The sequence below is a fragment of the Mizuhopecten yessoensis genome, unplaced genomic scaffold, assembly GCF_002113885.1.
Source record: "Mizuhopecten yessoensis strain PY_sf001 unplaced genomic scaffold, ASM211388v2 scaffold8841, whole genome shotgun sequence".
Lineage (NCBI taxonomy): Eukaryota > Metazoa > Mollusca > Bivalvia > Pectinida > Pectinidae > Mizuhopecten > Mizuhopecten yessoensis.
In genome coordinates this window covers 1,289,848-1,314,101 of record NW_018407749.1, presented here as the reverse complement: position 1 = coordinate 1,314,101, position 24,254 = coordinate 1,289,848, and the positions used below count along the sequence as shown (strand labels likewise).

The following is a 24,254-nucleotide window of genomic DNA, read 5'->3' as shown; positions in this document are numbered from 1 at the left end:
AAAAGGAACAATTCTTTATTTAGAAATAATAATAATTGCACTGGCACAATACAGAAGTTTAAGTTTTGGAAGTTGACCATACGCTCAACCTTCCAGACGATTGACAATGAATGTCCGTATCTGCATGGGGTTCAAAGTAATGGTGGTGTTGTCTACTCGTAGCGTAGTGTCCACCGATTCCACAGTATCTAAACATAGAGTTCACAATCACCATAATACTATTTCCTGTAAAATTCCACAGGCCAAAGCATATGATGTCGTTAAAATGAGGAAAAAAAAGAAGAAAAACACATGGCGCAATTTCATTTGGCGAATAATGGTTTCGAAGCACATTGGAGATGGATTTTCATCAGTTTTACCTTTTATTCCACTGATGAGTCCTAAATTCTACGACTCATAAGTAAAAAATGGACATTATTGCCAAATGGAACATTAAATAGTCATTTGGTTTGGCTTTCTGAGTCGACGTCCTAAAATGTATAAATAGATGTTTCCCTACCTCATACTTCTAGTGATTATTTAAGACCATTTGCGAAGTATAAGGTCAATCCTTCAGTCCAAACTTTCATTGTTTTGATGAGTATATGAATTACGTTTTTGTACTGTTTATCTCATTAAAAAACTTTATTAATCAAGTCGTCATCGGAAAACTTATATAAATTTGTTTTTAACCGAGTTTGGAACGATTCCTTTATCAATTGTAGACGACCCTCATATTTTATAGTCGTAAGGAGGGAAAGCGCACAAATGCGATTTTAGAAGAGTTGAATATGTTTTCCTGATCCGATTTGACAAGCTGAGTAAAATTATTAGTTATGTGAAAACAGGTTGGGTACCATATCAAAGTTTTACTTTCTACACAAACAAAGTACACTACTATTAAACGTGTCGCAACGTTTCAAGACCGATTGGTCCCTTTGTCAAGCTATTGTATGTGTAGAAAGTAAAACTTTGATATTATACATTTCCGAACTGATGAATTTTATTGAAGATAGGTTGGGTACCTTTTTTCACAATTACAAGACCTGGGTAATCAGATAAACCTATGGATGTATTAATAGTTACCTTGTTAGTATTTCAGTGTGAATTACCAAAGCCCAATACGTACTTGATACTTCCTTGTCGACGATGACGGTCCATTCCATCCTTCGTAACTGTGACAATGGCATGTTCGCTCCTAACGTCACCTCGTTCACGATTTGGAGGCCAAACTTAAATATCTGATTCTGGAATCAGCATAGTAACACCTGATATTTTGACATGCATCGAAGTTAAATGTTTTTATGTAGATTATCTATCATATTTATTTCAAAACACGTCTGAGTATTATACACATACATCTTTTCTTCATCAGTGAGACAAAAATGAAGATATCAACGTTATTGAAATAAATATTCGTCAAGTTATGCTATGTACGAATGGTTTATTGTTCGAACATTTCAATAAGTTTAAGGAAATAGGAAATTTTGTTTGATCTTCTCCATGTAAACATCTATAATACCGAAATTTACCTCTCTAAATACTGATATACAGGAAAGAACCCCCTTTAAATACTAGTAAGACTTTGATTGCTTTTATGTATAAACATCACGAAATTTATACCGCTTTACAAGAAGACATGTAGAATCGTAATTCCACAACATTTTTTACTTTTGTTAATGTTTCAACAGGCTTCTACAGTATCATAATTCCTCGATCACTATTTAACATACTTATATTTATTTCATAGAGATAATACACAAGGTATGGGGACACCTTAATGGAACGTTAACTCTTTACATTGATTATTGGTGAAGTTTTCAAACAGAAAATATACGGGAAAATATTAAAACTAAGGAAACAGAAATCTCAGCACACATCGAAAAAACCTAGCGGTGGTACTTATGACTCGTATACCCGTAATTATCACTCAGACAAATCGAGTCTTAACATGTGACCAGTGATATAATACCAGGTCAAGGGTGACAGGCTGGGAGAGTGCCGGATCCTCATCCACCTCGTAAATGTGTTCCAGCCTCAAAAGGTATCCCCTGTCATCTAATGGATCCACCCCCGGGGTCGGCCACTTTTCCAGGGTTAGTAGGTGCACATTGGCTGGCAGTGGAGTTTTCATGGCTGTCCACTGGAATTTTATAAGAAGTGTAATATTGTAGGAATTAAAAAAGCACGAAGATTCGTAAGAAATGTATTGTGGCCATATTCATTAGGTCATTTTGTGAGATCATAGAGGGCCTAATGTTATGAATAAAGAATATCAAACCGAACCTGATGGTTGATATTTCTAACATGATACTGTGATACCTAACGTATGACAACATTTTGTTCTATGTAGTACAAATCAGTTCCAATCTTTGTACATAGAAGTGACATCAACTATAACTAACACGTCATCGATATTGATTCCAAGCTTTCGAGCCCTACACAGCCGATTCTTTTCTGCTTTCTGTTAAGAGCAGAAAAAAATCCGTGTCAAGAGCTTAACGCAACGATGATTCGCAGTTTTCTCGAACAGACGATTTGGTACCATGCCAAGAGTCTCGCAAAGCTGAAATTTTCCCGGTTTTTGTGAAGAGCGAAATACTTTCAGAGCCTAATCCGCATAAAACTGAATAATATTCCTGTTTTATGACGTCAAACAAATGAGAGTACATGGCGCCAACTGTATGGATGTCAGGCCTCCCTAGCCTTACTTTTATTTTACTGCTACATCTTTGTATATCGGTATTTAAGTTAATAGGCAAAGGATCTTTGGTCATAGACACACACGGACACTATCTCCAGAAAATTTCTCAGTAACAGGACAAACGTGAAGCAAATACTCACATGGACACCCCAGTTCTGTATCCACACCTGTTGTCCCCCCTGTCCAATCATAAACGAGAGTGAAGGCGCCATGTACAACTTTAAAGCCAGATCTCTGTGACACCGGGCAGACTTGGCAATTGTTTCAAGGAATACGTAATGTTTACCTGAAATCATTGACGACAACACAATGGTTTGTAAAATATTTAATGTTTAGCAATAGGATATGATGACTTGAATATGTTCAGATACTGTAAATTTCATCACTTTCACGGATGTTCGTGTTACAAACGTTATATTCTCGTGAGGATTTTGAACTCACAAATAAATGATGAAAAATAAACACCAATTGTTTCAAAATATGTGCCCACTAAATGTCGATGATATTATTTACTTTGCGACCGAATTTCTTTGGGAGCTGACGAAGATAGATCATGAAGCATACATAAATAGCATTATCGTTATGATAAAAAATATCTTAAGTTAACCTCGTATGATCAGTCCCCGACCGTCTGAACCAGTCTCGTTGAGTGGTTCGCCTACACCTCTATGATCGTCAGCCAGGAGTCGACGGTGTACCTATAGCATGGTTTTAGGGGATATTTACTAATTCAAATTTCTTTCTTAATCCTCCTATTCACACAAACAACAAAGTTACCATTTTATTTTCTTCAATTTATTACCATACAATTTATTTTGGACACATGAACAAACTAAAACACTATTTGTATGACATCCAAATCAAAGAATTCTGTTGCATCAAAAATATGGCCAATTAAAATTCAAAGAACCAAAAACAAAATCTGAAGGCGACTTGAGATTCGAATAATCACTGGTAATAATGATTTCTTATTAATATGAATAATTGTTTATGAAATATAGTGTCTGAAACTGAGAATGTAGCACGAAGCATTTGCATTTATGATTTTACATTAATACGTTCACTGTGCTAGAAAATTAGGGATACGTACCATCAGTTCGAGACTACCTGCTCGGAGACTAGCGCCACCTTGTGAGCGATCAGTAAGGACGGTGAACTGTACATTTTTGGCTTCGTCCTGAATAACGTGATATATGTATGACACCTTCATATAATTGTAATACTCCTTTTACTGGTATTTCACAAAGAACCTTTGAAACGGAAAGTTCTATAACAGTACACCATTGTTGTTTATCAAAACGAACAAACCATGAAAGTGTCAACAAAGAATGATAAATAAAGAAGTATTTTGCTCAACCGCTTCGATTCGGTATCCGACAACCTTGTGCCATGAATGGCAAAGGGAGCGTTGGATTTATTTTGAAGTTGATTATTTCTTTTTATTATGATGTCTCTTCCATTCTGCATTTTTATACCTTTTGTGGTCCAAATGTGTTACTGCCGTATATTTTACCATTTTATGTTGACACGGTGGTTTACTTTACCCTTTAATTTTGACACAATGGTGTATTTCCCCCTTTTATGTTGACATTGCGGTATATTTTGTCGTTTTTGCGTGTCGACACTATGTTGACATTGCGGTATATTTTGTCGTTTTTGCGTTGACACTATGTTGACGTTGCGGTATATTTTGTCGTTTTTGCGTTGACACTATGTTGACATTGCGGTTTATTTTGTCGTTTTTGCGTTGACACTATGTTGACATTGCGGTATATTTTTGTCTTTTTTGAGTTGACACTATGTTGCATTTGCTTTCTATTGTGATTCTTTTGAACGTTTTTATTTGATTATATGAAACTTGCTGATGAACAATAAAATTATTCCCTATTGTTGGTAAATGTAACTCACCCGTATGAAGATTCTACTGTTTACTGGGTAGTAATTTCCAGCCACATCTTCTGTCTGGTTCAAAACCCATGTGTCACGATGATTGTAACTAGATCGAATAGCGAAAGTTGCACTAAGTGTTAAATTGAAAAAAAAAACCACCTGCATAGTGCATAGTTTAATGAAAACGATTTTCACAGTTGATTGCATATTACCATAGTATCCATTGCGTAGGCAGATTGAGGTCCAGCATATGCTTGTTGCTTTAGATCAATATGTATAAAGTGATCTTTGCAATTATGATAATTTCTTCATGGTAGGTACTAAGGGTAATAACTTAACCCGCATCATCGCTAACGAGTCAAAATAAGCCTTCAAAAAAAAATCAAACATGGTCGAAAACATTTCACTTTGAACGTTTTCAAGCATGTACTTGTTAGGTTATATGCCGTGCGTTTTGCATCTGGTGTATATTCAAATATTTAATTAATTATTCTGTCGGCAAAGCGGAAGAATAAGGAATCTACACGAGCATCATCTGGCTGGGAACTGAAGAACTTATTTGGTAAGAAACATTTGATTTACTAATCTAACAATCAATTGAAACTTTAAAGTATCGTATTAAATTGAGCTACAAACCGTCTCTGTAGTATTTCCCTGCCGTTAGCGTCCGTATAGAATGTATCGAAAGAATTGAGGTTGGTGGAGAATCTGGATATCACCTCCTTACCGTAACCGTCCCTGTAATTGAAATATCAAGAATATCAAACATATAAATAGTATAATTTCGGTTATTCCCTCAATGACAGACGTCTTCATGTTATATCGTATTACCAGAAAACAAGACAAAAAGTGATGACGTGTACACTGAAATGTTCGGCGCGGTATTTGAAATTCTAGCTACTGATTGTTTAAAGTGGCTCGGCGATGACACTTTAGCGCACTGCTGTGTTTTCAACAAAAGTATTTCATTTGTAGCAGAAATGGTTAAATACTCATTAACTTTAAACTAAAAAGTGTTTCTGGTTTTCCTCCCTTCAAATTGAATTATAAGGAATATTTAACCATAGTTATCTTTGTGGTTAAACGGTGTGTACCGAAAAAAAACTGTTTGCATTTTGGTAATTTTGCGAAGCATGAATCTAAATAGCCCTAAAATAATCATGGATTCCAGAAATATATGTAAACAGTGAACAGGGGAGGTTATTGTATAACAATGATTGTGATAACTACATATAGAATCGTTATGGTCGTTTATGCAAATTCAAAACTACGATTTGAAAGATGGTTTCATGACATGATTATAAATTCGTTTAGGATCATTTTGTTTATTCTTTTTAATATTTAGGTTGGTATATCTACATGATTTCTTTTTCTTTTTCTTTTTCTTTTAATACTGCAGAATATGATGACCAGTGAGGCGGGTTTTGAACTTACTCTATCGGAATAGGGCCAATGGTCCACTCGAATTCGGCGTACTTCTCCTCTTCATACAGTCTCACCACCTGAGACACCCAGGGGCTGAACTGCTGGTGGACCTCCCTTACCAGGGCGTCTCCCTGAGGCATGTGGTGGGAAGGTATAGAGGTAGGGTGATATACATATGTGTACATGGGCATGGGTATCATTGACGTTTCCGATGATTAGAGGAACCATATCATAAATAATCATAGATATTACTCATTGTTATTTTATTTATGACAAAGAAATTCAAAATACTGATGTCCCAACAAATAACGAATATGCTAAATTGAAAGTTGTGAATTTATGTGTAAGTAAAAAGAATAAAGTTGAATGAACTGCATATGCGACACTTATTTAAATGAAAAGGTGATGTTGTATGGATTTCCTAAAAAAAATTACATTTAATGAAAGTTCAATCCCATGTTAATAGTTTATTTACGGGCTATTCATTATAAGATCCATTTAACTTTTTGCAATATTATGTAACATTATAAACATATTATGATTTAACATGTTCTGCAAGTGAACAAAAGTTAGAACCCTCGTCTTTGAATTGTTTCGTTAAGAATCGAATTTGAATCGTAATTTTCAACAACTTACAAACGTTATGTACTCTTTGGTCTTAAGGCTGGTCTGGGAAAAGTTGGTGGCCAGTGACCCGTTGGGGCGAAAGATGTAGGCCCCCGAGTTCTGGTAGTCGTCTTTACTGTTGTTACCATGGTAACCCAGGTAGTACATGTAGTCCTGACTAATTCCTATTGATATCGAGTCTTCCAGCTGCTGCATCTGCCTGATTTTGCCCGTCGTACCATCAAAGGTCAGACTTAAATGCTGGAAGGTAGGTTTAAAAATAATTATGTTACCTAAACCTTTTTTCTTCTAATAACAACAGAAAATTCAATAAAATGTATGTTTAAGAATATAACTGACTCAGCTAATTGACGATGTAATGTTAAGTTTAAGATATAGAAACAAAATCACGATCTAATTATAGGATATTACAGGGGTGGTAATACATTACAGTACTATTTCTTTAGACAGCGGATATTTTGTATTTACTGTAAAATTTCAACGTACTGAATGATTCATTCAAGAAAGATAATCATGAAACTGAACAAGACTTAAAGACATTTGAATTCATTGTCAGGAATTCATACAAGCAACACGTTGGTATGCCAGCTGAATTATAAGAATATTAGAACTGTATTTCACAAGCTTGCACATCAAATGATAAAGATTTATTCCAACAGATTTGCAGTATTTTTTCATATATCATCAAGCTTTTTCTGTTGTTATAGATAAAAATGTCCAATAAAACAATAGATGAGACTATCTAGTGTGGGCAATTCATACTTCTGCAAGCGGGAACAGGGATATATCAATATTTGGGTGATATGGGTTTTACCTTTGTCTCGACATTCACAGAAAACAATAATCAATTTGAACGATTAACGACAGCTACGGGCTCAAGCTTAGTAAAATTGTTTTTCTCTCTCTCTTAATTTGGCACTTTTGCAACGTTTGGGTTTTTCTCTAATATTATTTGCAGAAAGTTTGTAATTTCTTTGATACTTTGACAATCAATCTGACAATAGTATTTGTTTTATATAGTAAATCATTGTCGAAAATCAAAGAAATACCTTCTATAAACAAAGACGGGTTACCTTGTTTTTCAATATTATGTCAGCCTTAGGTTCTACTTCGTGAGGAACGTTCTCTTTAACAGGAACGTTTTCTTCTGTTGAGTTGCAACGAAAAGAGTGTTCAGAAATGTTATACAATTGTAATCAATTTGATTTGAACATCGAATAAAAAAGTATTTTGATAACATGCCGTATAAACCTTTATAGTGTGTGTGTTTTAAGTAGGAAACAAGTTCAGGGAAGTAGTATTTATCCCCCGCAAACGAAGTTTAGGGTTGGTGAGGGGCGGGAATATAGGAATCACACTGTTCTTCCGTCTCTCCGTGTCGCCATGATCCTTGTAAATGTAACTCCTCCGAAACCAATGGATGCGTAACTTGACAAAGTGGAAATACAACATATGAAGATGTGTATGAAGAAGGGGATTTGTGATTCAACTTTACCTGTGGGAGTTATGACCCTTGAAACTATACATTTCTGCTCCAGAAACCTTGAAAGCGCAAATAATATCATATATAAATGTACACGAAGAACGAATTTGCCATTCAACCATCTTTTACGGGAGTTATGGCCAATGACACTTTAAATTGCTGCTCCAGAAACTAGTGGAAGCGCAAGTGGGGGTAATTTGTTTTGTGAGCTCGCTCACAGTTACGCTAGTCATTTTTGCTTCATTAAATATGATTCATATGCCTGTATGTGCTTTGAAGTGAAATTCATACAAAGCAAACGAACAAATATTGTTATAAAATATATTTTGATTGCAATTTTTAACTTAAAACCTTTATATTGAACGAAGAACAAGTAGAAGCCTAGGGCCGGAAGAGTTCCACGAAACACCAAATCATGATCGGTCCTGGTTCCTTTCCGCTCTGGAATGTCTCGTGTAGCATTGGACACAGGGATGAGCTGTAAAAGATGACATAGATTCATTGTCCACAATCTGTCAATTAACCTTTTGTAGTTATAGAACAGTTCAACAATTAATGTAATGGATATTTAAACAGAACTTTTTAGTCTCCATATCCAATGTTTGTAAAGCTCTGTAATAGAATATTAATTGGTTATTCATTGCACGTGTTTGCATGGGCGATGTAAATCTGTCAAACTTTTGAGACCATAACGGTCTCTCAAGGGAATAAACCGGCCACTGTACCTAGAATATTACTTTATAAAGAAAAATGAGACTTTTATCATTTTGATGTCTTGGATGTCCAATTTCAAACTTGAAAGAGAAAAGCTAGAAGAAGATTGTAGCTGAACACTATTCTACAAATCTTAAAATCTGGTAGGCAGTCTATTAAAAGAGAACACCAGCAGTCTGATGGATTATCATTTACAGGATAGTCTAGGGGGAAAACAATGCTGTCCTGATTTCCCAACTTGAAATCGTCACTTACAAGTACAAGCGGGATAACTCGAGGTAGAAAGCAACAAATAGCAAATTATATCACGAAATACAATACCGTAGGGGAAACTCCTACATGATGACATTTTCCATGCTGCCACATAATCTCCTACCTGTGCAGGTATGCGTGTCCCGTCTTTGTCTGTTACTTGGTAGTTTGTGCCCAGAACAGGGATCCTGAAGTAATTTAGAACTTCCCGGCCTAGTGGGTTGTAGGCTAGTACCACAAACTGGCAAATACACGGATATAACACGTACAACATTGTAATTAAGCATAACAAACGAAACAAATATATCGTGCTTTGAGTAACACCACTTTTCCTATTTCAGACAAATTGGTATGTTGGACTGTTAGAACTACATTAAAAACAAAAACAAAAACAATATTGTGTTTAATTATGCAATTGTACGGAAACCCATTATTTTACTATGCAACAAAAAAGAAACAAGAAAAGTATTATTTAATAAGCTTGATAGATACACAATTCATATCATACATTTTTCGTAAATTTGTGACTGTCAATTAACTAATATTTTTATCAGATAGTGCAATAAATTATGAACTTTCATTGATGACATTGTCAACACCAATTACATCCCCCTTCTTAGACATAGCTATGTGCATTGAATACTAATTGTAGTTTTTATAGAGTGCCTTACTTATATTCATGTATGTATGGATGTATGTATGTTGATTGTTTGTTGTATGTGTTTTGTTTCTAAGAGAGTGATAATGACCACAATAGTCAGTCTGAGATCCCAGATATACGATATTGTCACTATATACCGAGTTATAGTTCTCTGTCAGCGAACACTTGCTGATGTTGAGGAGGGGACAGAAGTTTTGTTCTGGAGGCCCGATGGATGAACCAACAGTCAGCATATCACTGAACTCAGCGTTCAACATCATCTGTAACGAATAACTTTATATAATGTACAATATGACATACACAGATTCATGAACTACGTCTAATAACAGAATGCAGTGTGTATAACGAATTAACAATAACCTCTTCTGCCACCATAGGAAACAGCTAGCATGTCTGTTTAACATTCTGTAGAGCAGTATAATTACATGTTCTAGATACCATTTGATCTTCGTATCATATCTCATATATTAGATTTTCCGGTGAGATTTTCGTAACAAGTACACACGTATACTGTTTTATACAATCATATTATTACATATTAACTTCACCAATGGATCATTGCTATGTATCTCAGTGAACCTACCTGACAGTCTTTGACTCCCACTGCCAGTCTCTGTGCGTAGTCGTCTGCTACATGCTGTTTTTCTGTACCACTTTAATGACAATATTAGAAATATATCACACATTGAACAAAGTACGACTTAATTATATATAAAAAATTCTATCGATAACCTTTTTATCAAAGTTACAGAAATGATTAACTTTCCATACGCCACATATCTATTTGCACAGCGAAGCATCGTGGCAGGAGTTCAGTTTGGTATTTGTAACTTGCATTGACAATTCGGTTACTAGTGATCTGGCAACTCCAGAAATCGTTTGTGATCAAATAAAGGTAACAAGTAGATGAAATACATATGAAATCAAGGTACTCAACATATGATATATGACTATTTCTTTAATATCTAATATAAGGTTTTATGTTCCTGCGGTTGAATGTTATATATGCTTCATCAGTCATCTTTAAAATGCAATGATGTCATCAATTTGATTATCTGGAAACACCTATCGCTCATAAATAACATTTTACAGATTAATTTAGTATTGCTACTTACGAAATGGCATCATGATGTTGAACGACAGCCATCGCCTCCTCTGGAATATATCATTGACTTTTTTACTAAAAGTGTTAACCAGCAAGACTATAGTTATGATTGTGTCAAATTCAGGTTTTTTTATTATCATTATTCAGCCGTTTTCTGTGCCTTTGTCAATTAACCCCATTTAACTATAAACATGGTTATGTAATATGGTATCATTGATATTACTCTACACATAAAAGTGAGTACATACTTAATTTATTTACTTCTTGGCCATTGAAAGCTGCTACCTGCTTGCAAACCTGAAGAACACAACATATAGACATGATACATTGAGAAAAAAAGCAGTTTGGACAGAATATAAGAGGCAGTAAAGTTTATTCTTAGAAATTAACTATCAATGTAACAGTGATTAATCGTTCATAAACATCATCTTATCAACATATTTTATAAACACACGCTTAATAATACATCCGGATTCAATTGTCTAATATAAATGCTGTGCTTGTATCAATTTAAAAAGAATATATATATTTTTGCCATATTTGATAATATACCTAAATATCAGATGTTTTAAAATCATTGAATCTTAAAACAAGGTCAAGGTTGTATCTGTGCATAAATAAATGTTCCCATTCCAAAACTACGTAGTAATTTTAATTATTTTCTCTACCTGATTGACAGCGTTGGAATCCTAGATCGAGTTAGTTTATATATTAATTAATAAATGATAATTTGCTGAAGATATAAGCGATATGAAACTTATAACGCTTCTTACACAACGAAGGCTCACACTATCATAGAAAAGCTTTTTAAATACTATTTTACTCGAATTTAGAAATCATTTGTCTAACACCAATATAAAATACATTTATAAATTAGAAATCATCTGCCTGCGCTTTAATTACGATACATCCAAATATAAACATATATAGTTCTCAAGCTTGGTATATGATGGACATTACTCGTCAGTCAGACAAAAGATTATAAACTTTGAAGTCAGAACTATTTTCTGTTGTGTAACATAAAATCGCTCATCGATATTGCGCCTTCTTTTCATTTCAGGCTTACATTGCTTATACACAGGCATTATTTCCTGCACTTCCTGGTAAACAGGAAGTCACGAAACGCCGTATTTTTACTCTGCCAGCTTGCTGTATATATATATATATGTTTTTATTGATAAAGGAGCGGATCGCTCCGAAAATTTGACAACCTAAACTTGTCCACACTGTTGGAATTACTTCTTTGCCCCATAGATATGTTTTTTTTTATAAACAATTTAGTTATATTTTGGGTTAACGTGTACTCTATGAACTACGTTAGGGCCATAGGAAGATCAACCAGACAGCTTTCTTGGCACAATAACAGAGATAAGGCTTACTGCGGTAATACCAGTTCTTAAGCTTCAAGTGCACAAACGTGAACGTTATTAAACTGTATCTCGATACCATTCATAACAAGAGGCCCCTTGTTACTGTATTGATCAAATTGTATTTAAAGAGAGAGCCAAGGTAAACATTATTAAAACGTACTGAATATGGAGACTGCTAATACTACAGTCTCAATTTCATTACACTATGCATGATTAGTACCCATTTGAAGATTTTAACACATTTAACTGCAGTGACCCTGAAAGAAGCCCAAAGTTTTTACATTCGACTAAATGGTCGTGTTATGTCTGTAATCATGAAAATCCCACACTTATAATTTATGCAATACCAAATCTTTTTCAGTGCGGAAAGATCCAAGCCAGCTTATCTTATTATTCCTTTCACCGCTATTAAGGAGTTTTCTTTTTATAGTTGTACCCCTTCTCCCCATCTAGCTGTTTTGGAGTATTAAGCACAACTCTATTGTGAAATGAATTACTCTGAGTTTGATTGGCATAACTTGGTTAGCCGAGTGAAGTAAGAAATGACTTGTGCACATTATAAACTGCTGTACGTAGCATGTCATACTACAGCGGATATGATGACTGGTACAGATTTCCTGATCGTCACCGTAAATTCATCGTAGGCATGTCTGAATTTACATGTTAAGTACATATCTAAACGAAACAGTTTTATTTGTGGAATAATGTCGGCACCTAAAATTGACGTATTCGCTGCAATTTTCTGTTCTTGTGAGTATTCGATACATTCAAATTAAATGTAAAATGTAAAAATATATATTAAAAAAAAGTATATATATAAATGTCGTATATGTTATTATATTGATAGCTTATGGGCAATGATATATGTACATAATATTCCTTACGGGTAATAACTGAAGTATAATGCAATGGAGGCACTTGACACATATATAACAGCAACGATATACGAACGATAAATATTGTCGAAGTTTCGAAACAATTTGCTGTTTATCAAAATTAAAACTCTAACTGATCATAGTACACAACAATTCAAGACAATAAATATATTTCTATTTCAATTTTTGCTTGATATAACAATCGGTCTTGCAGGTTTATCCGTTGTCAGCGCCGAGTACTGTTATGCACAGGAAGGCTACACTGATGTCTTTGACGGGATTTATAAATACCGAACGTCATCTACCTACTGCTATTACGACCAGTACTGTTGTAGCGGGATATACTATGTCAGATGTTGTAGTAACGTCTATGACAACAGCAACATCACATCTTACGGCTTGTATATTCAGTTAGTGAAACGTTGAAATCCTAATTTACTTCTCTAGTGTTGCTGTTGCTATATGTCTTATTGCTACAGTAACTGTTTAGACTGTCACATGTATGTACCAAAATGTCATTTTCTTCCTTCACTTCGTATTTGTTTATCTAGAACATATGTGTACAGATACAATGTCAAATGGGTTTTCTTTTAAAATGAGATTAATGAAACGAGTCTCATTTGAGCTAGAGAAAAGACATACATTTTCCTAAACGGAAATGCATGCATGAAACCGATTTCAAGATCATGTTCATCATAAAAACAACATATTTTACATTTTTTTGGAGATAAAGCACATACGTTCGTCATATATGAGGTGCTGTAACGATAAATCATATAAATTCGTCATATATGAGGTGCTTTGTCAATAAATCACATATTTATGTCATATATGACGTCTTTTGTCGATCAACCACATATTTTTGTCATTTATTGGGTCCTGTGTCAATAAATCACATACTATCGTCACATTTAACATCATATGTTTAGAAATCACATATTCTCGTCATAACAAACGTCTTGTTTCGATAAATCAAACGTGTTCGTCATATACGACGTCCCCTATATAGCCTCCATTTTGACGTCACTCTGAGTTATTTGAAGATAGTACGCAGTTACCGCCAATAAAGTTCCCGGTCCATTTTTTGCTTTCTCTTAAGAATTCCTTTTATATATTTCATTTTAAGGGCAAATCCCTCTATAACATCAAACTTTTTTCTGAAAAAATTGTTGCAATATGATGAGGTTTTAATGTCAGCAGAAAAAGAAAGAAATTAATTAGCTACTCATTTTCTTCCTGGTTTAGAGATACTTTCCATGTCAAAGGTCTAATCTATCATTTTGTGCAGTTGCAATTCACTGATACCAACATTAATTTTGTTAAACATAGAATTAGAGATTCAAGCCGATCCCCTAGCATTTCTGTAGTTCTGTTTTCGTTTGGTTTAGTTTTTGTATTCAATAAAGCAACTTTTAACAATTTCAATCTTTAAATGTATTGCAAGATGTCTTTTTTCTGAAGAGGGTTTGAATTCATGTTTCATAAAAGTGTCAATGGTAATGAATTTTAAGATAGAGTTATTCCGATCATTATCATTTCAAAAATTACAATTTCAAAAATCTTGTAAAGATATGAGTTTCGTTTTTTGTATATTTCATGAATACTTATCAGGATCCTACGACAGGAATGCTACTCTTAAAATTTAAAACTACATGTAGGATACATTTACTCGGACATCTTTCAGCACTAACTAAATTAAATGCAAATGCGGTATTATTTTATGTAGGTCGGTAGGGACAATAGCTGGAGCTGTCGTGGGCGGTCTCATTGGTCTGGGAGCCCTCATCGCCTGTCTTGTTTGCATTGGTTGCGTCTGGAGAAGAAAACGACGTCCAGGACGGGTTATTAGGAACCCCGTGAACACTACCACTACCTTCACTGTCGCTCCCCGTAAGTAACCTACGAGTCGCAATTACAGATTGGATTGTGTACGTAATAGACTACATTAATATTACATGAGACCGACACTATATTAGGGCCAATACAGAGATATGGCGTTAATATCTGGCGAAACATATGTTCTATAAATGCAAAATAAGAGTCTTAATGATTGGATAACTTGCAATTTTCTGGATATGTATAACGAAGACATTCAATGACAAACTAGATAACGAAATAGTAGACCGAAGTTGTTTTTTGGAAAAAGGCGGAACTGCATATAACAAATCAAATTGGCCTTTTTTCGTCGACAACAGGGGTACCATAGTATTTTTATGCCTTGTCTTGAATAGCAGCCATGGCAACTAGTTTTTAATAAAGGACAGGTAACAACAGGAAGAGTTGTGGCGTAAACTATAACATACCAACATTATGTTATGTATCTAATAGCGCTATTAGGCTGATGCTATATAGAACAATTTAATATATCATGATATACAACGTTTATAATCGTTTCACTTTCACCTCAAGGGCTTTAACTCCCCTCCTCTCTCATATAGGCTGAAGTGACTTTTTATAAAACAACAACCCGTTTGCACCTTTATAACACATTAAAGATATGCATACAAGCAACATGTATCCATGTTCTTGAGTTGCAAATTATTTATTTCGGAAAACCCCAACAATTAAGGTAAACAAGTAGGTCACAACTTTAATTTACGAAAATACAAATGTGTAAAACTAAGAATTTAAATATAATAATGTTAATCACTTTGATGTTTGATTCTAGACTAAGTTCTAAACTAGGAGGAGATAAGCTAGTAGTAAAATGCAGTTGGGAAATTCTTCATAAAAACTTAGGGGCTGGTAGCCAGTCTACAATTAATAATAATTAATAATAATAATTCGAGGTTCTTATATACCGCTTTATCATAACCTTGTGTGTAGGTAGTCTCAAAGCTGTTCACAAATTATTATCAATGGTTATAGAGCCTTTGCAACCAGCCGATACAACCGGTGCAGCCATTTCGGCGCTCACAGCTAGCATTCAACAATTCTAGCACTGCCCATCCACGCACTCATTTACAGCTGAGTAGACTGGAACAAGCGGAGTAAAGTATTTGATCAACGATTCAACATAGTACCGTGCCGTGACTCGAACCCGCAACCCTTCGGTCACAAGCCCGGCGTCCTATCACTAGATTATCGTGCTTACATAGAGATCCGACTGAAAGATATATTTACCTCATATATCAATTCCTCAATTGACCCACAGTTGTGATATTATTCTTTCCACCATACCAAAGCAGAAGACTATCGAAGCGATATTGATAAGGTATATGACATTTAAATTCGGTGAAAATATAACAAATGCATATTTTTCGTTATAGAGAATGTCAGTCCTCCGGGCTCCTATCCAGCACAACCTACGTACCCGCAGAATGCTCAATACTCCCCATACCCTCAGTACTCCCAACAGCCAGGAGGCTACAACCCTGCCTACACACCAGACGGACAATACATAGGAGGTGTGAATCCACCGGCAGTCGCACCCCCTGTATACGCGACCGTGGTTAAGACCGACCCCAACGCTCCTCCCCGGTTTTAACAGCTGCTGTCCAAGATAAACCAGGCTCAGATATCATTTTACTAACCAAAGTAGATGAAGTGCTATGTTTCTTATTGATCGTAAATTTGCTTGACTAAAATCCAATTTCATGGTTATTTAATATTTTGATACCAGTTTAAACAATATCGTTAGTTTATCAAACCTCTATGCGAACATAAAACCGGAATTTTTTATGGATTTGTATAATAACCATACGACTTAATTAATTTTAAATTTTTATCCTAATATTATAATTACTGTTTATGATCGTATGAAAATAAAAATAGTCCTTTTACGATACTTAGATAATAAACGTGTCCACATTTAGATAAAGACGGAATAAAAGTTAATGAAATGGAAAAAGTTTTACAAAGCTGCGTTTAATTCAATGGTGATATTTGTTATCATTATAAGATCGATGTTAAACTGAAATATGAACATCCTTAACTTAAAAAAATGATCATATTTAAAAATGATATACTCATATTCTACGCATTCAAAGAGATATGACTAGAAATAAAACATGATTTAACGTAATATTGTGGAAATAAAAATCGTGGTATGCTACATGTACTTGAATTATCATAATGAATATTACGGAGGCGGATATGTTTTCAAATCAAAAATCTAGCAACAACCTCGCACGTTTTTTAAATGATGTTTTGATTACGAAATCTTAAGATTATTTTAAGATACAACGAAGTTGCAGTTTATAGATATATTTCTATGCATATCGATAAAATCACTCCTTTGATGTGGATTAAAATCTATGGTCACCTGCAATTAAGGTCATCTGTAAGTAAAGTCGTCCGAAAGTTAAGTGAAGTGCAAGTAAACTCCACTCCTAACAATGTCAGATTTAATGTCAATGTAGCCTTCAGCAGGCAATACAGCACGAATGTCTTTATAACAGTTCCAAATGTGGTATATGTGAGGCACATCATGAAGGTGCAATGGCCGTTTCCTGTTATCTTTTTTAAGGACATAGCAAGTATTTTTGTGAACTAAGACTCAGTTGTATTTCAAATTCACTGGATCGTTTAAAATCATAATTGTTTCCTTAAAGCGTTGTTTGAAAGGGTAACAATGTATCTCTCAGAGTTGCATGTTCAGGATTTGTTTAGTCTCGTTAAATTACGATATATACTTTTAACTCTCTATCTTATGTTCAATGGATGTAGGTGTTTATTGTGCCTAACGAATTATGCATTTATCTCGAAATTTGATCAAAACGGATAAGAATTTGATGTATCGAAGTTGAAAGTATATATCATTCCGAGGAAAAAGTATATAGTAATTGATATTGGAAGTTAAATAAACATAGTATATTATGTTGTACGTAATATAGGCATTGTAAAACAATGATAAAAACAGCTGTCAGTGATGATAAGAGTAAATATGCTAACGGGACAAAATATGTTTGAGTGATAATCAAAGTTTATACAACACAGGGACAAATTTAATTGTAAGTGGTACGGGGGGTAAATATAACACATGGACAACGTCTGCTGTAAGTTACCTGTAAGAAGTTGTTTGTGCGCCTGACGTTTTCCTTGAGAGCTGGTCGGCTGGAAAAGTAACCTGTCCAGTAACTGTGGGCGTGGTCGCTGTAGGGGAAGAAGTCGTCTGCCTTGGAGTTCCATAACTGGTTCAGCTGGTTCCGCTCTGCCAGGTAACACGACGGCGTTGAATAAAAAACGTTCACGTCACTTCCGTTACTTTGCTGTAATATATGTAAGAATGATGTTAACGCTTTGTTCTTGGTTCTGATATAAACACGTCAGACTAGTGTCATTTTTATTAGTCTTCTGTAAGCACAAGTTTAACAACAAAACGAATATTTATTTCGTTCTTATTATTATCAGCTTTTCTATAATCTATACATGAACGTGAAATTGTAATTGACATGTGTATAATTTAAAGGTGTCCAAGCATAATGGTTCTTTGAACTGATATTTAAAAAGTGAAATGATTTATTTATTTGAAAATTACAAATCTTATGTATTTGAAAATGATTGCTTTGAATAAAAGTCATTGATTAACATTCTTACCTGTGCATTGACGTACTTGATAAGTTTGTCCATATTTTTGAACCATGTATGGGCGTTTTGGTATTGAAAATCAGACCCCATGGTCATCATTATGCTATTAGTGTGGTAGTGCTTCATCTGGAAGAGTAGTAGAAAGGATACCCAGTATTTAAATGGGTGTTTGGGTAAGTAGGCAGTTTATTTGCAAGCGTTTCATCCATCTTGTAATATAATTGACAACTCGATCTGTCCATATTTTAGGTAGGCAGTTAAATACACATACTAATTTGTAACAGTATCAATATTCTTTTTCCGTATACAGACTAATAAGCCATGTCTTAGCTTCATGCTCGAAATGAAGCTAAAGCAAGATATCATTGAGTGAAACATAACTTCACTTTATTTTCGATAGCAACTGTTTGATATTGCAACTTAAGCATACCTTGTCTCATAATTTACTGCTTGGTATACCTGTTCTAACTTGTAATCTACAACTCATAGCCAAAGGAATCTGAACACCTACCTGTTATATCTATATATATATATCAAGCCCCTGGACCTATGTATCTACCTGATCATGAGCCGCCTTGATAAAGTCTGCTACCTTCTTGTTCACGTTATTATCATTAAGACGGTCGTCGTCCTGTGATAAAATAATGACATTTATATACTGTTCTTATGGATCTTTAGAGAATTAACGCACAGATGAAAAAGGAACGTTTTTCACATTTGATTTTGCAATATGTAGCTGATGGGTTCCAACAGAAAACGCTGATATGTCAGAGATTTCTAAATTTCTATCATTTTAGATTATAGTTAATGAACGAATTTAAAGTCTTATTTTAATCAAACAACAAATTGTGATTACTTGAAATTATTTGTCATTGCGGTGAATAATTCACATGCATATTTCTACCATTCGACTACACATCTCACGATGATGGCTGTTCCAAAAATATCTAGAACATACATGAACATTTATTGTCAGATCTTTTTAAAGGAGCAGTACCATTATAGGGTCATCCTTACAGCTGATGTCCCAGCAGAATCCCGATGGAGGACCGTAACCGTTATACAGCACACCAGTAAACAGCCGGGCCGTCTTACCTGGTGGTCATCGTATACACAATAACACAGTACTGTTAGCTCAATATCTATGCTACATTTATAGAACAAACTATAGTTACTTTAAAAGAATAGACTTATAGCGAAACCACGTGTTATTATAATTCCGTCTTTGCGTATTGCAGAGTTATCTTCTCTTTGGAGCAGGTATTGATTGTTACGTCATTGGTTTGTGCGGGAAAATTACGTCGTTTTCTCAAAAATGCTGACGTTACTCTCAAAATCAAGTGACGTAACAATCAATACCTGCTCCCAAGAGAAGATAACTCTGCAATACGTAAAGACGGAATAGACATGTAGACGTCATCTTGGGAATAAACCACAAACAGCTTACGACGATCTTAGGGTTGTTACGTCATCAACATGAAAAAAACAAACACCTTCGCTAATCCGCACACTTTGTTGTACGTATCATAGTCACAAATCATACTTTTTTAGATTAATGAAACAGGAATGACCATATAACTGATATTTGATTCTGGAAAATAAACAAGTTTCATGATTTTCAGATAAATCTAAGTTTCAGGCTAACATGTAACCTAGAATGTATTTTTCTCACATAGGTGTTATGTATATGAAAAGTAAGTGTAAGGGAAACACACATTTAATGCTAGTTTCGTTTCCCTTATTAATCAGCAAAATGAGCATGATTCTGACATAAATGTTTGTAAGAGGCTAGTAACTAGTATACCTACCTAGATTATTTGGACTGCCTCGCCATACAAATTCCATGTTCGTTTGGTTTAATCTGAGATCTTTGTCAGCATGGTCAAGACGACCAATAAATAGTCCGTCATAACCCATCTATGAATATGAAAACCGATATATCATTAATGGAGAAATCTTTTTAAAATCATGTCTCGACAAACATAAAGCATGTTAACACATTATCGACAGTGTAGCTTGTTGTGAAGGTATTGCTTAGCAGCAACTTAAAGAGGTAAACTATACAATGCATTAAGGTGCAACCTCTACCTCTCCTAGCAAGACGTTATCAATATATTGCGATGCGATTGTTTTTGAAAGCAAACATTACTGACCATACGACAAATTGTCCTAAGGTATTCACTAATTGAGCACAAGGCATTGCACTGGACTTCAAGTGATACTTTTGTTAATTTTTTTTTAAATACATTTTTCGATGGAATGGGCCATGATCTAAAATTTGAAAATATCTACCTGCTTTTTTACGTGATCGTTTTGAATTATATATCAATCTTATACCATGATGTTATATTATCTTTATTGCAAACGATTCCTAATATGAACGATGCTTTTTATTAACCTGCTGTTTTGATATACCTGAGCAAACAGTGAGGCCTGTTCCCGAGAGTGGCCGAAGGGGTCGATCTGCCATGCGACTCGGGGTCGACCACAGTCCCCAAAGTTCTGTCTGAGGAACTCGAATCCGAGGGTGTGTTGGTCTATGATGGCGTTATAGTGAGTGGAGGCCTCATCATTCATGCACCAACCACCAAGGATAAACTCTAGTCGACCTATAAATAATAGCACAGTAGAATAATCAAAATAACGAAATCTGTATTTACAAGTAATTATAAGCAAACCAGTCGGGATAGCATATGATATCTAGCTGACCTGTCTATATGCAACAAACAAACAGGGAAATCTATAACCGAACACAAGCACGCACGCATATATATATATTTAATATGAAAAGAACAAAATCTCATCAATACGTCTTTAGCGCTTTATCTCTTTTAGGAGATTCTTCAAACTGTATATTTGAAGCAGATATAATGACGTCATAAACTATGATGTCACATAATAGTTCGTAATAGCAATAGAAATGCATAACGATGGTCTTACCTAAGCGATCTAATATGTGGCGTCATAATACCTGCTTCAAATATGTTTGTGTGCGTCTGTGTTTGTGTCTATGAAGTTTATAGAGATATATTGGTTAAGTTTAAGTGATATATCAATGAACCTTGATTGACGAGATTTTGGACGCTTTCGCGCGTGGCATTGTCCTGTTCTCGCCACCATTTCGCGAAGAAGGCCACCTCCACATAAATGAACCTTTTGGATGGGTCCCGTAACAACTCCGGAATGACGGAGTCAAGGATGTACTGTACTCCTGCAGTCTGTATGGAGTTCTGGTCTGGAGATAAAAACAGGTTGTATACCACTACGACAACTTAAAGTCGGTTATTTGAAACGTTGAAAAACGATGAAAACAGCAGCGCCAGAGAATATATCAAAAATTAAATTGTAAAATCGTTGAAAAATCCCAGTGCTTATGAAAGAGCAGCATATATGTAAGTTATCGTTAATCAAACATATTTTCTGTGCTATAGTATTACAGATAATTTCGTGTCACCTTTTTGTATTTACAATTACAGAATAAGATAAGTCTATTTAAATTATGTTTTGTCAGGTAGATGATTTTTTTTTAAATATTTAATGTTTATGATGGAGAATATAAAGCTTGAATTAACAAATCAAAATAAGCTTAATTGATGATTGCCTATTTTCTAAATCAACCAACAGGCTTGACAAATCGGTACATTAAACATAATTGTATGCTCTTTTGATACCAATCCGACAAAATCTTTCATAGAGAGAGGATATGTATTACTACTATGCTAGTATATTTGATGACTTGCCTCCATAATAGTACTGATCAACCGTCTTTAGCCAGCCGACGTCATCGTGTGTATGAGGTATCAAATGGACATTCATCATGTCATCTCGTGTCTGAGGACAGGACTGCAATAAGAGATAAAAACGTACCGATATTATTGTATTCATTTTAGAAAATACTGATACATGGAATGGACTAAAACAATTTTCTGCTACTTTGAGAATGTGACAAATAAATCTCCAAGCCGAGGGTGATTATTTTGGTTGGCTAACTCGAGGTTAACAATCATCCCGAGGGTTAGATATATCACTGTTTCACTCTCAGAGTGGGGGATGCACATGTGGCGTTTGAATATCGTCATTCACTTTTTATGACGTCATAGTTGAGCGCCTGCTTTTCTGCACGAGGATATTTTCGTCTAAAGGGTGACAAGATGTGCTTAACTGGCTAAAACGAGAGAGACACATGTGAAGGATAGGAGAATATCAATGTCATACGCGTTTAGGACATGGGAAAACAGAAAATGTTATCTGATATTAGCAGAACGTTAGAAGATTCGTAATAACAAGATATCAGAACATCCTATTATAAGGGGCAATGTAAAACATACAACAAGGCAAAATTATATCTAGAGCAACGTCGTCATGTCATAGAAGACAAAGTATGATATACAAAGAGGCAGAAATAATGTAGAATCGTATCCTATCATAACGAGACAAAGTGGCACAACATCATTCCATAAACATTCGATGGAGCCTTTACAAAGAAACGAACAATAAACGAACAATACAATCTAACAGTTTATTTTAAATGTATGGATTAGAATATATACACATCAATTATCATCCCCACTTATAAACAAATAAACACACAAAGCAAAATATTAAACATAACAAATAATACAAAACAAATCGTTTCGTAGAACTACAACGTCAAACACACAAAGGGACAACAAAGTATATAAATAATGTAAATCAACACCACGTATATCATAAAAATAAACGGACAACAACGAAGGTATACGAGATACCAGTCGTTCCTGCTTTTGATATTCTGCTGATGCCTACATTATAGCCGCATGTTGCTGCATGTTCCTGTTCGCTCCTCCACGTGAACTCCGGGCGTGCCTCACTCCTCAAGGGGAGGACTGCACCTAGGAAAACTGGGAGTAAGGGGAGCAACATGTCTGACTTAGTATATTGTGACTATAATGTCGGATTGTTGTGATAACGCTATGTTGTTACGTTTATCTATACATATAAGAGATAAAAGACACTGTGTACATAGAGTTTATATTTAAGAAATCATAGTAGATATGTCAACACAGACAGTCAGTTGTATATTTGTTTATGATATCGATGTAAGAGACGGTGTATACGCACAGCATATACGAATATACACAGGTAGATAAAACATATATTTTGTGTTGTATAACCATTTGATATACTCTGCTTTGTTTCTAATGCCATGCAAAACTACAGGTGCCACTTGTGGTGCAGGAAAGACTTATCCATCTAACTCACATGTTTTAACTCCGTTTCTATGGTGTTTATGTCGCAGTTCCTTTTGGTTCGATGTTTCTGCAGCTCCTGGCGTCTTTTCGGACGACTTCGTGTTTCTATTTTGTCTTTTGATATCGTCGTTTTGATATTATGTTTGTATAGTTCTTGTTGTTATTAAGGGGTATGTGACATTGAAATACAATTTTCTCGTAGGCGGTAAACTTTGAGTTAAAATGCCCCGTTAAACAAAGCGTGCGTGCTTTATTTAATAACTTTGTAAATTCACATTATATTACGTTTTATTAATTTTATTTATGCAAATTATACATGTTTGCATTTATCATCAGTGAAAGTGCAACATTTGCAACATTTTGAAATTACGTGTTACATTACAGATACATTTAAGGGCTAAAATTAGGT

The 24,254-nt window shown here is 34.8% G+C and overlaps 2 protein-coding genes across 2 annotated transcripts; one reads left to right on the top strand and one right to left on the bottom strand.

The window, feature by feature from the left end:
- On the bottom strand, positions 1 to 23,550 carry LOC110456782 (lysosomal alpha-mannosidase-like). Its single transcript, XM_021507740.1, has 26 exons — positions 23,400 to 23,550; positions 22,355 to 22,457; positions 21,676 to 21,849; positions 21,030 to 21,223; positions 20,423 to 20,531; positions 19,612 to 19,709; positions 19,174 to 19,245; positions 18,624 to 18,740; positions 18,092 to 18,295; positions 11,089 to 11,137; positions 10,851 to 10,890; positions 10,319 to 10,388; positions 9,873 to 9,995; positions 9,199 to 9,315; positions 8,460 to 8,586; positions 7,699 to 7,772; positions 6,635 to 6,865; positions 6,008 to 6,129; positions 5,210 to 5,311; positions 4,592 to 4,679; positions 3,774 to 3,860; positions 3,291 to 3,381; positions 2,824 to 2,969; positions 1,952 to 2,122; positions 1,109 to 1,226; positions 1 to 188 (listed from the first exon to the last, which is right to left on the bottom strand). Exons 1-26 carry the CDS (start codon positions 23,514 to 23,516, stop codon positions 85 to 87), a joined length of 3,048 nt encoding a protein of 1,015 aa, XP_021363415.1. The 5' UTR covers positions 23,517 to 23,550; the 3' UTR covers positions 1 to 84.
- On the top strand, positions 12,858 to 18,096 carry LOC110456783. The gene is made up of 4 exons (XM_021507741.1): positions 12,858 to 12,960; positions 13,300 to 13,495; positions 14,812 to 14,975; positions 16,355 to 18,096. Exons 1-4 carry the CDS (start codon positions 12,915 to 12,917, stop codon positions 16,570 to 16,572), a joined length of 624 nt encoding a protein of 207 aa, XP_021363416.1. The 5' UTR covers positions 12,858 to 12,914; the 3' UTR covers positions 16,573 to 18,096.
- Positions 23,551 to 24,254: the final 704 nt, after the last annotated feature.

Excerpts from the sequence above, each read along its gene's own strand:
- LOC110456783 (XM_021507741.1), top strand. The coding sequence starts at position 12,915 with ATGTCGGCACCTAAAATTGACGTATTCGCTGCAATTTTCTGTTCTT. Across the intron at positions 13,496-14,811 it reads TCTTACGGCTTGTATATTCA|GTCGGTAGGGACAATAGCTG; the intron begins GTTAGTGAAACG and ends TATTTTATGTAG. Across the intron at positions 14,976-16,354 it reads TACCTTCACTGTCGCTCCCC|AGAATGTCAGTCCTCCGGGC; the intron begins GTAAGTAACCTA and ends TTTTCGTTATAG.
- LOC110456782 (XM_021507740.1), bottom strand. The coding sequence starts at position 23,516 with ATGTTGCTCCCCTTACTCCCAGTTTTCCTAGGTGCAGTCCTCCCCTTG. Across the intron at positions 19,246-19,611 it reads GTAAGGATGACCCTATAATG|GACGACGACCGTCTTAATGA; the intron begins GTACTGCTCCTT and ends ATTTTATCACAG. Across the intron at positions 6,130-6,634 it reads CCAAAGAGTACATAACGTTT|GGAGACGCCCTGGTAAGGGA; the intron begins GTAAGTTGTTGA and ends CACATGCCTCAG.